The 17,800-nt window shown below is 35.7% G+C and overlaps 1 protein-coding gene across 1 annotated transcript; it reads right to left on the bottom strand.

Moving 5' to 3' along the window:
- Positions 1-324: 324 nt before the first annotated feature.
- Positions 325-17,768, bottom strand: LOC139692535 (sphingomyelin phosphodiesterase 4). Its single transcript, XM_071590758.1, has 12 exons — positions 17,742-17,768; positions 17,280-17,579; positions 17,105-17,207; positions 16,724-16,958; positions 13,767-13,971; positions 13,318-13,430; positions 11,929-12,081; positions 11,646-11,829; positions 9,218-9,550; positions 7,866-8,090; positions 2,250-2,489; positions 325-1,033 (listed from the first exon to the last, which is right to left on the bottom strand). The coding sequence occupies exons 1-12, from the start codon at positions 17,766-17,768 to the stop codon at positions 647-649; spliced, it is 2,505 nt and encodes an 834-aa protein (XP_071446859.1). The 3' UTR covers positions 325-646.
- Between the last annotated feature and the right edge of the window lie 32 nt (positions 17,769-17,800).

Below are 17,800 nucleotides of genomic sequence, written 5' to 3'. Positions count from 1 at the left end.
GCCATTCTATTTTATCATCAAATCACCACCTTCATAAATTCATTATGTTCTGCACTCGTGCACCTATGATGCAGAGGTCCTACATTGCTCTTTCTAAGCTTAACATTCACCCCATCCACAAATCACATCACAACTTCCCCCCCCCCCCATGACTAATATTTCAACCACCTCCAGTTCACAATAAATAAAAACTTAATTTACTTTCCTGTCCCCACCCAACTACTTTGATACGAGGGCTCTAATTTTTTAAAGAAATAATTATTTTTAGCACAAATATGCATTTACACTTAAGGATATAACATTGATTTATGTAATACAGTTTAATTAAAAATACAAGTTTAAAAATATTTTTCAGGAACTGGAACAATGAAGCACAAATTCAAGAAGACAAAGTAGCTGCTACTTCAAACTTCACATTATCAGAAAATATTAGAACATGTTGAGAAAATATATTTACAAAATCTCATTCACTTTTGTGCTACAGCAAGGGACATTCATCATCTGGAAAACGCAGTACAAACAGTTAACAACTGGGAGACAAAACATGAATACAAAATTAATAACACAATGGAATTTCTTCATTATGAAAAATCAGAATTTCTGAGAAATCTTATAAAAGGTTGTCATGCAATAAATGCGATCCCAATTACGATGAATCTTCCAGGTTGGGGTGCCTCCCGGGCTCACGAGGAGAGAGCGATGGCACAGGGGGAACGCCGCACCCAAGCAAGGGTGCCAAGAGGGCTTTTATGGTGAGCCACAGGAACCAAATGAGTAGGAAGACCACTGTGCCTTGAAGGTATCCACTGCCCATGGCCCACGAGAGCAAGAGAATCAATATGGCCATTTTCAGCAACACTCCCTGGTTTGCCAGTGAACGCAAACTTAATCTCGGAGGCATGCTCACATATTCCTGCCTCAATTCGAATTCTCCAGATACGGTACGAACTGTCATTGGAGGACTAAGAACCTGACGCACCAACCTGCCCTTGAAATTGTCTTCCTGGTATAAGCTCTTGATTTCATCCCCATACTGAAAAATAAAAAAAATACACAGATGCCATAGTTATCCATTTTTCATTAACTGCGTCAAAACATTAATTCAACACCAGCCCCATTTGCAACCACTCGAGGATCAGAAAATACCCCTACCAACTGTGATTTTCTGGTCTGTTTTTCTTTGAGCAGAGATTTTAAAGAAGCAGTGGAAGAGAGATGTGTTGGATATAGCATTAAAGAAAGTTTGAAAGACTATAACATTCTGGCCATCCTCTTCATTGCTTTAGAAATACATATATAAGACACCTTAATGTTCTGAAAACCTGGAACTTATGGAATGGAACAAAGTGCCTAGAGAATTCAAATTCTTTTCCTAACTTGCGAAGCACTTCCCTAAACTATCCTCTATCCTTGATGAAATCTTTAGAAAATTTCACTTTGAAGTGTCTTAGTGTGTACTGCAATTTTTATTAAATTTATTCTATCATTTTCTTTGAAAGTTTGCAAAAACACTTTAAGTTGAAGTAATTACAGCTTTTGTATCATAATAAAAATACTGAATAGGGATGTAAAAGAGATAATGAAAGAATAAAATACTATATAATGAAGCTAAACCAAAATCTAATCGACAGATCATGTTGGAGGATGCAAGAATTTCGTTGAATCCCATCAAAACCATTGATCCAAAATTCGAATTGAATCCTTCCAAGAAATCATCAAATCTAAGGCCTTGGTTGCATGGGTTGCCCATGTCTCAGCAATAATCATGAATAAGTCTGTGGATCTTAGATTATTCCATACCCATTCATTATCACTCAGCAATGAATCTGTCCACATTTTAGAGCGATAGGCATATATTGAAGCTTGCATCTATTTTATTTTATAATCTGGAAAATTTTAAAAAAACTTACAAAAACATAATTGCACTCATGTTTGCACAAAACATATAAATAGGGGGATATAAAATAAAGAGGGAACATAAATTTTTTGCTGGTATTTATTTGTTGTGCATAAATGGAATTTTCTGCAATATTGTTAACTTATTGTGCAACATATATGCGGTACAAGCTTCACTGATTTAACTCCGCTATCACATGAGCAACAGCTTTTGAAAGCTGATATAGATAAAATGAAGATAACACAATACTGGATTGAAATTTGACCTTTGCTTGGGAAATCCATCAGCCGTGGCCCATGCAATGCCACAGGAGACTTATGGCCAGGCACTCCACAAAACAGGACATACTCACTTTTTCATTAATCTTGGAGGATACCAAGCGCAGTGCCCTCACGAGAAAACCAAGCTCAATGGTCATCACTGGAGCCATCTCGGGATCTCCCTCGTACCTCGCATCGCAGTATTTCCTTCTCAACCTGGGGCTTGGAAGCATCAGGTTTGCTTCTGATGCCTTGGGAAGTTCCGCAAACGACGACTGCTTAGTTACACTTTGGAATCCATCACATGTATCAACACCAGGGCCTGGGTCAACCTTACATTATTAAAAGGAAAGGGAAAATAATACGCGTCTCCACTTGCCATTTTCCAAATACACCCACCTATTTGCTGTAAAATCCTCAAATTAAAAGTCAGTGAAGCACAAGATGAACTTAAAATAATGTTATATGTTACTATACATGGAAAAGGATATTTGTATTGTGCTTGCAGGCCATGATGTCAAATGGTGCCGCCTTAAATTTACTTTAATAACGGTACACTTTAGGCTCAGAGATCAAGTGCAGCATTCTATGGCTAAAAAACCTTGATATTGAGGAATGAGCATGAGAGGAGATTAAAGACTTCTTAGATGTGGATAGGAAGCAGGGAGGGAGAAAAAAAGCTGGGCAGGGAGGAAGGCAACCGAAGAAGGGTTAGACATTTTATGGAAAAAGAGGGAGTTGTTTGGGAGATTAGTAAAAGTCAGAGAAATTGGATAGAGAAGACATTACAAATTAGCAGAATAAAGGACCATGTGGTAGTGCGGGGAACAGAAAGAGTACTAGACTTGCTGTTTAGACCACAAGAAAGGAAATAAACCAGAATAAGAAACTAAAAAATCAAATAGCATATGAGGAATAATAAGTTTAAGCTATAAGGCCCTAGGATATACAGCATTTTATAGGAAACCATGCATTTGAGTAATACATATACTTCAAGGCCCAACCATTCCCTGTATTAGTAGACAAATAATTATTATCTCAGGCTAAGCTTTAAGCCTGAATGATTAGAAAGGATCAGAGGAATCCTGTTGAAGACTTATCTTCAAGTGAGAAATGGCATGGCAGAAGGCTTCAGAGTGAAACTCTTCTTCAGGGGACAAGGAGAAACGTAAATTGAAGTAGGAAAATTAATCCAAGGGAAATAATTCACAGGAAGTGTTAGCAGCAGGGAAAAGTGCTTTAAACATAAACAAAATATGATGCAAGCTTAGCAGAGCTCTCATTTCAGAGGACTCTCGCATCTACCAAGCGATCTCACATCAGTCAATTTCAATTCAATTCAATTTGGCCAGTTTGATAAGAATCAGGCAATTTATTGTTTCAATATTTGGGGTACCTTATGTTTAAACCTCCAATACAATATCGCTATCTTTTTCAAAATATGAGTTACGTGCCCTCCCTTTCCATCATTCTCCCCGTCCACACTTTATCTTTTGTTGATAAATCTTTCCAATATTTTCCTAATCGGTTCCTTGTGCAGATATTTCCCAATTTGTTGGACGTTATGCAAATATCCAAGGATAGCTTCCACTTCGAGTCTTTCCTCGGCATGAATTGGGCATTACAGGACTCTGGTGTATTGCTGTGTTCTCCTCCATCATGCATTCACACGTCCCCTCCTTTTTTCCCTATTTTCTTGAGGTAAGATCTAAAATCCCCGTGTCCTCTTAAACTTTGCGTAATTTCTTTGGAAGTATTAAAGTTGATCTTCATTCTTTCCTTCATGCTAGATAGAAATTGTCTTGTTGTTTTCCCCTTTTCTAATGTTTTCCATTCCCATTTCTCCAGGGTATTCGCTCATATAACCTTCCCGTTCCATTTCTCAGTTGGGGACAAAGTTACATCTCCTAGAGTAGCCACTTCCAACTGTCTAATCCATGACTTGATTCTTCTTTCCTCTATTGAGAATTTTTTTGGCTGTATCTCGGTTATTATTGGTATAACTTCATTACAGACTGTATTGTAGCTCCTGGATGTTGCAATTAGGAAAGATCTTTGGACATCCCCTAGATTCGGCAGTAATTTAGCCTCTATCCCCACACCTCACAGCCTTATACCAATATTGGGATGGTGACTCCGTTGCATATAGTTCTTAAGCTATTTGTGGTGGAGCCAAATCTATTTCTGCACAGTCTCCTTAAGCTGTTAAATATTTTCTTGACTTCACCTGCTGCATAATTTGCGTGTTCTTGGAATATTAGTCGGTCATCAAATTAAATGCCCAGGTATCTAAATGTGGAGGCTCTTTTGATGTTTTGACCACAAATTTTTATAGTTGGATTGCGTAACAATTTGTTCTTGAACATAACATTTTGGTCTTATTAACAGAAATTTTTAATTTTACTTTCGCACTCCATGTCTCCACAATATGGCAACATTCCTTTGCAATGCTTTCTGTATCTACCCTGAAATTTGCACGCATTGTGACAACAACTTCATCAGCGTAGGCCATCCATCTGCAGTTTTCAGGAAGGGGATGATTCAGCAGATTGTTCATGGCAATTTTCCAAAGAAAAGGACCAAATAAGGATCCCTGTGGTACCCTTCTTGTATTGTTCTTTTTGACTTCCAAGTTATTGAGATGTATTTTGGTTGTTCTATTCAAGAAATAATTTTTAATAGACACATCAGTCAGTGGCGCAAGGTCAGATTCATTTGGTAACCCTAGCAAACTCATCCAGATCAGTCTGGAATTAAGTCGAGTCTACCCAATTGAGTTGCCAATTTGAGATTTCAGATCAAACGGGACAGATTGGCCTAAGTGATAATCGCAGTGATCTGAAGAGTTAAGTTGCAGGATTCATAATTATTTGTCAGATGAATACAACAAAAATAATCATATGAATGTAAGGAATGTGGATGTAGACACTTGTAATGGGGATATTGCTGAACATAGATGAACGTGGATATGTTGAACTAGGTACTAGATCAACTGTGATATCAATATTAAGAGATACTAAATACGCCAAAAAAGTCAATTCCCAATGAATATGGTGGCAAGAGCTATGGAGTCAATAGGTAAAGATATCTATATTGATAAACTTATCAGACTAATTAGCTGGCTACTCTATTCTCAGTTTGGAAAGACTTAAGTTCAATCTGTGATCGCTTGGTAAACAAACTGTAAGAGAGAATACAGTTCAAGAAAAATGTCTCAACTATGCTAAAAAAACCTTTAAATTATACATATGACAATTTACAGGTTTAGATAAAAAATTCTTGATTTCAGTAAATGGCGTTTTCAATTTGTTGGATGAAATCTTTCACTATCTTAAGCAACGGTGCTGACGAGAGGATGTGAACTTTGTCTGACAATGAATTACAAATACAATAAAATCAACCTTTCCCAAATAATTTTCTACACTCAACACTTGAAATGGTAAAAAATTTTTCCATAATAATGGGCTAAAACTGAGGTTTCCCAATTAAATTATTATTTTTCCACAATTTCCCAATCCCCTTTCATTCTACATTTTTCTGCTTTCTTAATTTGGATTTCAAGAATGCAAGGATAATATTTTGACAATACGCCATCACTGATAGATGATAGTGTAAATCATAAAAATACATCATAAGTAACAAACTATATACGTATGTTGAGTTGATGCAGTAAACTCTTTTGCAATAATAATACACAATAAATCATCAGGAAGACTTTTACTTTTTAAAATTTCCAAACAACTTATAACTTAAATTTTTTAACATAGTCATCAGAGCATCATACAGTTTTGATAATAAAGGTTTTTAATATAAGTCGCCCAATAAGTAGCTTTCTAGGATGTATGCGAGAGCGTATGACTCTGGATGAAATGATTTCCTCCATATAAAAAAGAATAACTATTTCAATAATTATTATTAAGCAAAAGAAAAATAATTTTAAAAAAGCACAATGAATAGTTAAGAACAATATTTTTGCTGGCAACATAAATTATTACCAGCGGGGTTAGGGTAGGTTATTAATGAATCTAGCTACTAAACACAAATATAGCTTTAAACCCCATAATAAATACTACAGTAACTTATTCTTTAGGTCTACATACCATTCTACCTACTTTAACTCCATCCAAAAAGTCTATGCTTTCCCTCCGTACACCTTGCTTTCCAACCATTTAACTCAGTCTTCAACATCCTGCTCTCTCTCACTATTTCCTCAGTCCATTGGTCCAGCCTACTTTGAATTTCTCCCAACAACCTTCTCTTGTCTCGTATCATGCCTGGAACATCACTGTTGGTTCTCCTTCCCATCCATTCTATTTTCTCTATTCTACTTTACATTCATATCTCAAAACGAAACCTATCTACGCTTATACTCTAAACTTTATACTCTAAACAACCAAGTTTCCCAGCCAAAGATAACTACGCTTCATGTTAAAGTTTTTATATAGCTTTTCTTAACATATTCACTTAAGGTGCCGGCCAAAAACTCCCTGCTCATTATAAACGCATACTTACCTATTAGCACTTTTCTCATAATTCACCCATTACTTTGCCTACCTCCTTCTACGAGGGCTGTCCAGAAAGTAACCTCTGTTATCGTGTTGAATGAGAATTAGTGGAAGAGGGAGCAGAATGGCCGCTGTATTGATGCACACAGTGGGTCAGTACGCCTCAATCGGCAGTTGTTGGAAGATTATACTGCTTGTTGTTTGTTTACAACAGCAGTCAAAATGAACAATACAATTGAAATTCTCACCAAATGAGAAGTTTGTTCAGTGATGAGGTTTTTACTCATAAAAAAGACTTCAAAGCTGCTGACATTCATCAGGAAATGTGTGCTCTGTACGGACCAAATGTGATGAGTGCCAAGAGTTGTGCGTCAGTGTTGTTGTTCGTTTAAGAGTGACCACAAATGTCCATGATGATGGCAGAAGCAGCAACTCATCAGGGGTGAACAATCAACTTCACCTGAAAATTGATGAATAGTCCATGAAAACTGGTGTTTTATGTAACCTGAAATCTTTAGAAAGTTTTCCACCAGTATCTATGACTCTGTTGTATGGAAACATGAATGAAAAGTTAGGCTACTACATGTTTTGTGCTCGTGTTGACGAAGAACTTCAAGATGTCCTCTGTTTGCATCTCAGGTGGCAGAATTTCACGCAGAGGTAATTAGATAACTACTTTAAAGATATGACAAATGTTTAAATTTGTTTGACTAATATGATAAAAAAAGTAGAGTGTAGTAAAAAAGTAGCTTGGAGCTGAAAACAAATTTTTTGTATCTATTCCAGTGTAATTTCTTTAGCATTACGGAGGATACTTTCTGGACAGCCTCCGTAAAACACTGTCTTAGATTAACTGTTCCAATGGTCCTCATTTATAACCCCCAACTTAAATGCCCGTTATATCTATGCCTTGAGACTCTCATAAACTAAGGTTTTCTTACAATTAATCCTCATCAAATACCTATTATTCTGATTCTGCAATGAGTAAATACCACTATCCTTTCGTTTACTATCTAACTAATGTTTCAACATCTGTAAATCTGATTTGATGAGTTCCCCACCTACTTTCAATACTGCCATGAGCCTTTCCCATGCCTCCCTTACCATTTCCTTCACATGCTCCTCAGAGAAAAAGGTGATTATGGACTAATATAAATACAGACCTTGCATAAAACTAAATGAATTATTATTACATCTACTCACTTGAAAAATACTACACAGCTGCTGAAATGAAGTGTCAAGGTATGCGATAACCTTCTTGCGTTCCTCCATACTATACTCCTCCAATTCAACATCAATTCCTAAAAATAAAGACTTCAAACTAGAAAGGAATCCACCAGGTCGATTCCTCCTTTCCTCTTCCAAATTTTGCTGAACTTGTTTAGCAGCTGCTTTCGCTAATTTGATAATGCCCAAAAACTTGATAATCTACAAAGAAATGAAAATATTCAAATTAAACCAAATTGAAAATTCAACACTGAATTTATTGTCGGTCAGCTCAGAGATAAGATCAGTCAAAGTACAGCACACAGAATTGTATTTCTAAATACTTTTAATAACAGAAAATTACGAAACCTTCTGGGGATAAAATTTTCAGGTTTCAAACCTGTTTTGACCCACCACACAGAACATGTCGACTTGACCGGAACATGAGAGAACACATGTACATACATATAATGTTTTCTAATATTCAATTTAGAATGGGAAACTGAAGTGTACGTTCATTTCCAACATTGAGACTTTGGATTAATACCATTGCAGTGAATAGAGCAAAAATTATGTAAAATCAAACTCAAACAATAAAACTGATGTTAGGGGAAATATTAAATTGTGGTATTTTCATATTTCATACATAAATTACCTCACATGACTATAATAAAATAAATGATATGAAATACATCAATTTGTTTCAGTGTGGTTCTGCTCTGTATTTTAAAGAAAAGAGGCATAATACCGAAAATATTGAAATAAGACTTTTCATACTTGAAGGTTTCCTGTATATCACACATTTTCGTAATTTCATGCATACTTTTTGCAGAATTTCCAGCTCTGCTTCATTTTCAATATCCTGTTTTCTTTCAATCCTTTTAAAGGAATGTTAAAATGAAACAACTTATAGCTAAGGACAGTCAACATCTGTGATATCATTTTAGTTCAATTAAAAATATCACTCCTACTGGGAAAATAAAACCATAACATTTTGCACAGTTCAAATATCTGCACCAGTGAATAACTAGCTCAGAGATAATTGTCATAACTGATTAACGTATGAAATTAAAAACCAATATATTGACAAAAACTAACCATTAATTTTAATGAAACAATACACTCAGTGAAAACAAATATTTACAGCCAGAATGAAAACTAACTCTGTCACCTATGTTGTAGTGAGATTTCGTGTAGATTCCAGGATTCGAAAATGTAAATTTGGGATTTCTTTTGCACTGATTTAAACGGAGATCACACCCAACCATTAAAACATTAAAAATTAAAAGAATGGGAAAAGGTGAATGTCTAATTCGCAAATAAGATAAAGTACAGTAATAAGACTTCACCTCATTCCTTAGTTCTGGCCCAAACATGGGCTGGTATTGGAAGAATGGGCCCTCTAATTCCAAGAGTTCTTGCTGGAGGGAGGCACACCACTTGTCTCGCAGCCAGGGAGAGTCCGAGGGTGATAAGCTGCGGTTGTGCCTAAAGAGGGCCGAGTGCTGCGCACTTGGTGTGCCCCACTGAGCCGTGGCATTGGGGGACTCTGCCGGTGACAGCAGGGCATATGGCACAGATGGCGTGCCCACCCTGGCCATCACGCCCCTCGACCCCTGTGGTGACTCCATGTAACTCTCCATCTCGGCAATCATCTCATTCAGGTTAATCTGAGAGAAGACCTGTAAGAAGGAAATATGCACTAGATAAAAAGGTGCACATAAATACCGCTCAAGTCTAAATTTAAACCATTGATAACAGAAAAATACCCAAAAATCACTCCTAATTCCGCAAAAATGCATTTCTTTCGATCGAGTTTTAAAATTGAATTTTTATACATGATCCCATTTAGAAGCTCAGGATTTGTTTAAATAGGTCAGATAGGCAAAACTACTTCTTTTTTAGATCAAAGAAAACTCATGTCATTGCACACATTGCCAGCTGAGTAAGGCCAAGAGAGCATACATAGATGGGAAGTTTATCATTTGGTCAGGGGATGCCCTTTGTTCAAATGTATGGGGGAGGGAATTCCTCTTCCTGAGAGCCCGAGGTGCTGCCAGTTTGATTTGTTACCTGGGTGATGATAATAACTCCTATTTCCAAGAAGTTTACAGTCCAAAGTTGTAATTCCACGATGAAAGCTGACTTCTTGCCACCTAGCAGATTAAGCGCAGAACTCTCCCCTCCCCAAGTGAGGGAGGCCCTCTATGTAAGCACTCTATGGACCAGAAGCATGGACCATACGAATGGCAGACCAGAAAAGAATAGAAGTCTTCTAGACCTGTTGCTGGAGGAGGATGCTTAAGATCAAATGGATTGATAAAATAAAAAATGAAGTATATAGAAGAATAGACAAAGAACAGACCTCATGGAACACCATAGAGAAAAGAAGAACCAGATGAATTGGCAACACCCTGAGAATGATAATGGAATTGTGAAGAATATAATAGAAGGAAAAATAGAGGAAAACAGCCAAGGGATGAATACATTGGACAAATAAAGAAGAAAGGACATTATAAAAAACACCAGAAAGTAAGTCAATTAGCATCAGACAAGGTAGGATGGAGGGCTGCAGTTGACCAATCTTAGGATTGAACGACCAATGATGATGATGATGATAGTGAATTTTACTGCATACATGGTTTGTACAGACAGTATCGGCTAAGGTTTGGAAAAATAGATATATTTCAGATATTGCTACAATATACCTCTAAATTATTCAAAGTACATCTTTTAAGGATCGACACATTTTTGCCAGCCGCTTTTCCACAACTCAAAGATGGATTCATCAAGGCGAGCACAAAACATGTAGTCGCCAAGTTTTCAGTCATGTTTCCATGCAACAGAGTCGTAGAAATCTGCGGAAAACTTGGAAAAGGATTTCCAATAAGCTGGTTTTCACGGATTTTGTACGGACATTGTATAATGAGGGAAAAGAAGGAGAAAAGAACAAAATAACAGAACGTGTAGATGCATTGTAAATAAATGTTGAGACCATTTAAAATATTAAGAAAATTGTAAATATTATTGGTTAATTGTATTCCGTTCGTTATCAGCAATAGTAAAGCTGTACTTAAGTAATTTTAAATAAATTGTATTTTGGTAACTCTTTTTATATGGCTATTAGTTGATGGTATAACTCCGTCATTTAAATGCCTGACCCTGGATTATAGATATTATGGATTGACCCTGGACAATAAAAGAAATATTGTTTCCATTGATATAACCTTTGATAATAATCAACCAACAAGTAAATGACAAATTTCAGTAATAGACTAAGATAGACGATTCGCTGTCCTGAAAATTTTTAAATGATATCTCTGTTGCTAATGAGTGATTTGCAGACAAAATCACACCATGTTGCAATCAGTGGAGTAGGAGTGAGATATTCTCTCAAATACTTGGCCCTGCAGAATTTCGCTCAGCTTTACATGATGACGACACTAAGGCGGTGGACACAAAGTAAATACACCTTTAAATGAAAAATTAGGAATGTCTATTCCTATTCATTTAATTTCCTGCCAAAAATTTATCACCTAACACAGTTTGATGCCAAGAGGTTCTATAAAGCACTGGAATATTTACAAATATGAAAACTAAAACCTTGAAATTTGCATGTTTTGATCCAAGTAACATTTGAAACAATCCTTTCTGGAGAAAACCAGAAAAATTACACACAGCATTTTTAAATTTTTAAGCAGAGTTAAGCTAAAATAAAAAGCATAATTAGCTAACATTGGATGTGACACATGCACACCAAATCCAATCCTAACTCACCTTAGTGACACGAAACAGCATCTGTGAATTCTTTGGTGTTGACAAATCAAGCCGTACAAAGCGTGGGAGTAGCTGCTGAAAAATGACCGAGTAAGATGGTAGGTTCTCTGCCACAAATGGTAGCCAACGACTTCGATCCACCACTCTCTCCTGCTCATCATTTTCTCCACTGTGAAACCTATTACTGAAGTAAACCAAGTTTATTGAATAAAATAAGTGCGGGAAAGATACATCAACTTAATGAGTTAATTAAAAAAAAAGGAAAACAAATTGTTTAACTTACGCAGATTTGTTTAGATAATCTGTGTATCTCCAAGGCTGTATATAACTCAGCCATGTTTCCAGAATCAGGCGAAATGAACTATCCAAAGGCCAATTGTGAATCGTATTCCTCAGAAAAGAATAAATTTTGCCCTGATTGGAAGGAATCACAACCCTGAAACGGGATAATTAACAAAGTGTCAGATCAACAACAACATGAAAAAGCACACAGATGCTATGAAGAATGAAATGTCATGTGCACAAAATAGGGTGCATTTCTAAAAAATGATTATTTTTACAATGAAAACTTAATGATTAGTCAGCAACGCTCTGGTGAAATCATTTTCAACAGTGTCTTACTTCATATGATTACGTCCTATGAGCCACAAGCTGATTTGCCAAGAAAATACTTTCTATTAAGTATTTTTCTCTCATAAGGCAGAGAAAATGATTGTATTCTGCACACTTTTCGAAAATTACACTGCTTTCAGCCAGTAGCAAGCAAATCAATAATGTTTAGACAGTGCTTCCTAAAAAATTCCCAAATAAATCGTTAATGTATACAATATAGGGCATTTAATTTCATCTAACATGTGGTGCCTCTGCGAAACTTACATGCACTGGGCAAATTTGGATATCACCCCTCTGCTCAAACATTGTACCTCTCAGGATATATGGGGGATCGCGATGGTACAGGGGCTAACATACTGGCTTCCCACTGATAGGGTCCAAGTTCAAATCCTGGAGTTGGCAGATCTTTTTCAGTGGTAACCCGATCCCTAATTGAGGTGCTTTGCGGAGAGCACTTCTGAGTGAAGTTCAACTTCCATCAGATGGGACTTTAAACAGAAGACCTTGGCACCTTTTGTTAAGAGTAGGCTAATGCCGATGCTGGGTTTCTCTCAATCCTTTCTTCATTCCCACCCATCCCTAATGGCGCAAATGACTTTGGCTGTCGGTCACCTCCCATAAAAACTACTACTACCACTCTCACAGTAAACTCGGAATAATAAATTGTGCACATGATTTTAACAGCAGTGACATTCTGGGATTCTAACATGAAAAAACATTCATATAGTGGATAATATTTTAATTTAACAATTATGTTTTCTTCCCATAAAGTATTCACGTTAAAATACTTTTTGGCATGAACCAAGAATTTTTCGTAAATTTCAACCTGTAAGATCATGGTACATCCTATGTATTGGTGGTGTATTAAATGAGGATGCAAATGTAATTTTGTACAGCTGATCACGATGTTTACAACTAAAACCAACCTTAACCAGTAGAATACCAATAATAATAAAATTCTCTTGATGTGCCCTACATTTCTGCAGAGACCACGAGTCCCTTGAACACAAATATGAATTAATTATAATAAATTATTTTCTAGCTTCCTAAATAAACTAACCTTTTCAATTCATCCATGGCACTCATATCACCCGTGGCACTATTGCTGAAGTAATGAAAATGTTTTATCATGTTCCTAATGACTCGAATGTGTTCTCCAGAAGGGAGTAAATCCTGCAAAATAAAAGAAAAAAAAACAATTCACAAAATCCATGCATGTAAGTAACGATCACAGAGAAGAGGAGAATTACACATCAAATACATGATGCAGAATGAGATTAATTTACATATGACACAGAATTATTACTCCACTTTATAACAAAAATCAATATGTATTTCTCCAGATCCCTGTGTGTAGACTACAATCAGGAGATTTTGCCATTTATCACAGAAACACACTTGAGACCTAAATGAAAAATTGTACAGTAAAAATAAATGGAGCAAGGAGTAAGAATGTTTATCATGGCAAGCAAGGGGGAATCCAACAATAATATTAAATGGCAGACTAACCTGTGCCAGATTGCCAACTCCAAATGTTGGTGGGTCCGGTTCGGTGCTGTCCAGCCAGAAGTCCGTGAAGACCTGGACAATGGTTTCACTCCTCCATATTTCGAGATTATTTTGCTGAGGCACTGTGGGAGAAGCATGGAGAGGTGAGGAGGGCCCACTCTTCACCAAAACAGTTTGCCTCAAGAGTGTGGGTGATTTTACTGGCCTAGGAAAAAAAATATGTTGGAAATAAAAAAAGAGACATTTCAGGCGTGATATGGTGGAATATCATGATTAATTAAAAATGATGGAAATGAGTTAGTTAGTGCAGTCCCCACTGTTTGGGATGGAGGACGAGGAAGGGGAAAACTATTAACACAGTGAAAATGGTGAAGTGAAAAATCTCTACTTTTTACAATTTCACCACAAGCAAATTTCACGTCCAGATTCTCAGATCGATCACTAAATATTTATTAAATAGCAAAGTAAACTCATTTCCATTAAAAAGTGGCTCAATTAGCATGGTGCTCGCTTTAGAGCACCATGCCAATTGCTCTAATGCATTGATGGTATGGGTGGAGCCTCATTAGACCCTCAAAAATAAAACTGTAATATTTTTTAAATTGTAGCACAATGCATTACCTATTAAATGCATTCAACTTAATGAGAAGCATGCTTAGATTAGATTAGAACAATTTTTAAGTTACAGTACAATGTGCTCAGTGTGAAAAAGATTATGTACATACACAGAAAGTTATGGTCATTAAGAGTTTATGGGAATGTCTATGCACTATGTTCAATCTAAAGCATACAAATCGCTTGGATTTATCTTCCGATAGTATAAAAACTTTGAACATATAGAGCCTCATATAGTTCTGTTCATCTCATTAGTTAGGGTCACTCTGTGAATACTGCTCTACTGTTTGGTCACCCAACAACTACCTCCATATTCATAAATTACTGCATAACAAGATTGATTCCTTAGAACTCCTCAGGGCAATATCTTTCCAAGTAACTTCACATAACACAAGGTATGAAGCGCTCTTTGAAATTAGATGTCAAGCACAAATCTTCACTTACTACTCACCTATAAGCCAGATTATGAGAGATGCTGACAGTTGAGATTATATTGACCTACTTTCTATCTACCAAGGATCCCTTATAAAAATGTTATTAAAATATCTGAAGAATTTTAGAGGGCTAATTATTGCTACGTGGATGTCTGTACATGTCAGTAAAATGTTCATATTGCCCATTGGGGAAATTTTCTTAATCGATGCCATAAGGTCTAGTTAATAACTACTACTAACATTTATCATTCTGTTCCATCATCTGGCCTCTAGCAAATACTATATTTCTAATATTGTTTCAATTTTTTAATTTGGAGTATTATTTAATATAGATACTTTATCTACATCAATTAACCTAACTTAATACGTTTGCTTACCTATCTGAAACTGTCTTTCATGCATTGCAAATCAAAATTCATCTTTAGTTTTAAATTATATTTTAATTCTCAATAACGAGTATGTAACTTTATGTAATTTTTACCCATTTGTGAATGTTTTTTTTTTAAATAATTGTGGAACCAATATATGTTATTTGCCTTTCTTTGTGTAAAAGGGCTATTCCCATTAAATTATTAAATAAATGAGTAATTACTCTCATAAAGGTGCACTTTGTAATCCAAACTACATCCCAGTTTACACACTGCATTATGAGCATGCCTTATAAATTAAACAATTCAAATCAAATGGGGAGATAATGAGAATAAAATGCAGAAAGTAAGCCTGGAAATCAATCAAAAACAGAGTCTATTGTAACCTGCAAGGAAAATCACCAAGGAACACTGTGTTCTCCCATTTCACTTGAGAAATGCACTCACGAAACTGTAGTATATACGTGTATTATATATGTGCCAATAATGAAGCTAGTTCATAAAGAATATAAATGATCTCTCCATTAATAAAACCTCCACTGTACTAAGAAGTTTTTAAATAATATAGAAAATCAGCCTTAAATGGAATTTTTAAATAAATCTCTTTTATTATCAGACCTGAACATGCCATAAAAATATATTAAACTTTATACCATCTAAACTTTGGCATAAGGTTTAGTTTGAATGCTAAAATATATTTGTTTCATATTCATTTCAATTAGTATGCAAGCAATTTTCTTCACTTCCAGTCACTGGGGATACCTTTGCATTTAAAAAATACATGAGAACAAGAATACTTATACTATATTCAATATGTGTACTTGGTATAATAATTGTAGATTAAACAATGCTATCGACCCTATAAGTAATGGGAACAAACAAGAAAGACAGTAGATAGAAAATGATCTACTTAGGTCATGAATGAGACAATGGAAAAGATAAAGAGTTGTCACACAAATGCACAAAGAAAGGATACATTTGCTACAATTTATAGACAGCATAGCAGTACTTGCAGAGATGAAGACCTGAAATGGCCCTAACATACTGAATATGCCACATACTCAAAAGAAGATCTTGCTCAAACAAGTTTGGTCTTTAAGAATATCTCAAACTGCATTGTGAAGGTGACTTATACAGGAGCACAAGTTAAATCAAATGAAATTCAATCACTATTTAAAACATTTTCCTAATAAAGTATAGCGAAAAATGATTCAAACAGTGTGGAAAAACTTAATAGCCCATTGTCTCCAACTGACACAAACAGAAAATGCTGTAAATTTAAGGCTTATTTGGAACAACATGCTACATGCAGTTCTTATTACAAACATTAATACACTCATAAACACAAAACCTTTTTCCAAAATAATTTTTTTTATTTCAAAGATGTGAGTTTTGATGAGTCACGACTATTTTTAAAGCGTTAATATATTTTAACCCCAATTAAAAAAAAAGCGATCAATGGAAGAGTAGTCCCATAAATTTATAAAGAACGGAAACATTAAAATTTATCCTTCACTGATGTGTTCCGTACTCGAATTACCTAATAGCTGCTTGATGTGGCAATGAAGGTCTGACTGCATTAGCATTTGCATCAGTATTACATACTGGAACATGAGAGCCATCACATGGCAGGAAATGCGAAAAATACTCCTCTGCTAAATACAAAATTAACTGACAAGATGAAGAACCCATGTCACCAACACCAGAAATAGACCTCTGATGCCATGGGTTAACCATGAAATAAGCAAAATTAAACACAAACAATTCAAAAGGATCTGCGAAAAGGTTAAGGAAAACTGCAAAAATGCGTAATAGTTCAGAGGTTAGAGGTGCAATAAAAACTGATTGACAATGTCCAATATTTCTCAAGCACACTAGTTTAAAGTATGTAGTTGAATCAATAATTTCGCATGAAGGATACTTAATGCTAGTGAAAAGGGTTTCCCAGATTGGCTGTCCATTTGTAACTTGTCAACGTAAAACGGAGGAGCCATCCCTTTCTTTATCAACTGTTTCACCTTTCCCTGTAATAGAGACACTGAATAAATCAACCGTGACAGCCACAAACATTTTTCCCAAGCATTTGACAAACTTACAGGAAGGTAAGACAACGGAAAATCGTACTTCAAGTACGAATCTCCAATCAACTTATAACAAAGCCTGAAGATTGGTCCATTCGGATGAAGAAACCTGAATAACAAATCAAAATCTCGAGGATTCTGGTTGCTGTACACATTCCTCAGGTTCCAGCCATAAGTATCATTCGTGCCGAAGAGACTTTCAAGCAAAATAGGATATACTGATTGAAGTTCTTTATTACTGCATTGGTCCAACACAGTGATAATATCCTCCACTCGATAATGCAATGGTTTGCTGAGAGCATTATAAATTCGATACTGTCAATGAGAAACATTCCAAAGTTAAAGATAGAAATCTTAAAACACTATAATGTATACAACGCCGTGATACCCGATAACATAAAATTCAGTTTCACGAAGAATTTGAGATTGATTATTAATATTTTCGGAAAACTGTTAATAAAAGATTTAAATACTCACACGGGCAGTTTCACAGGAAGCCGCCATACTTACAAAGTCAGTTGAAAGACTTATTCGAA

Source organism: Hetaerina americana, unplaced genomic scaffold, assembly GCF_022747635.1.
Source record: "Hetaerina americana unplaced genomic scaffold, ioHetAmer1.1.p SCAF_4, whole genome shotgun sequence".
Taxonomy (NCBI): domain Eukaryota; kingdom Metazoa; phylum Arthropoda; class Insecta; order Odonata; family Calopterygidae; genus Hetaerina; species Hetaerina americana.
The sequence above is the reverse complement of the archived record's forward strand: the minus strand, read 5'-3'. Positions and strand labels throughout refer to the sequence as shown.

Excerpts from the sequence above, each read along its gene's own strand:
- LOC139692535 (XM_071590758.1), bottom strand. The coding sequence starts at position 17,768 with ATGGCGGCTTCCTGTGAAACTGCCCGT. Across the intron at positions 17,580-17,741 it reads CTTCCTGTGAAACTGCCCGT|TATCGAATTTATAATGCTCT; the intron begins GTGAGTATTTAA and ends TCTCATTGACAG. Across the intron at positions 11,830-11,928 it reads GATTATCTAAACAAATCTGC|TAATAGGTTTCACAGTGGAG; the intron begins GTAAGTTAAACA and ends GGTTTACTTCAG.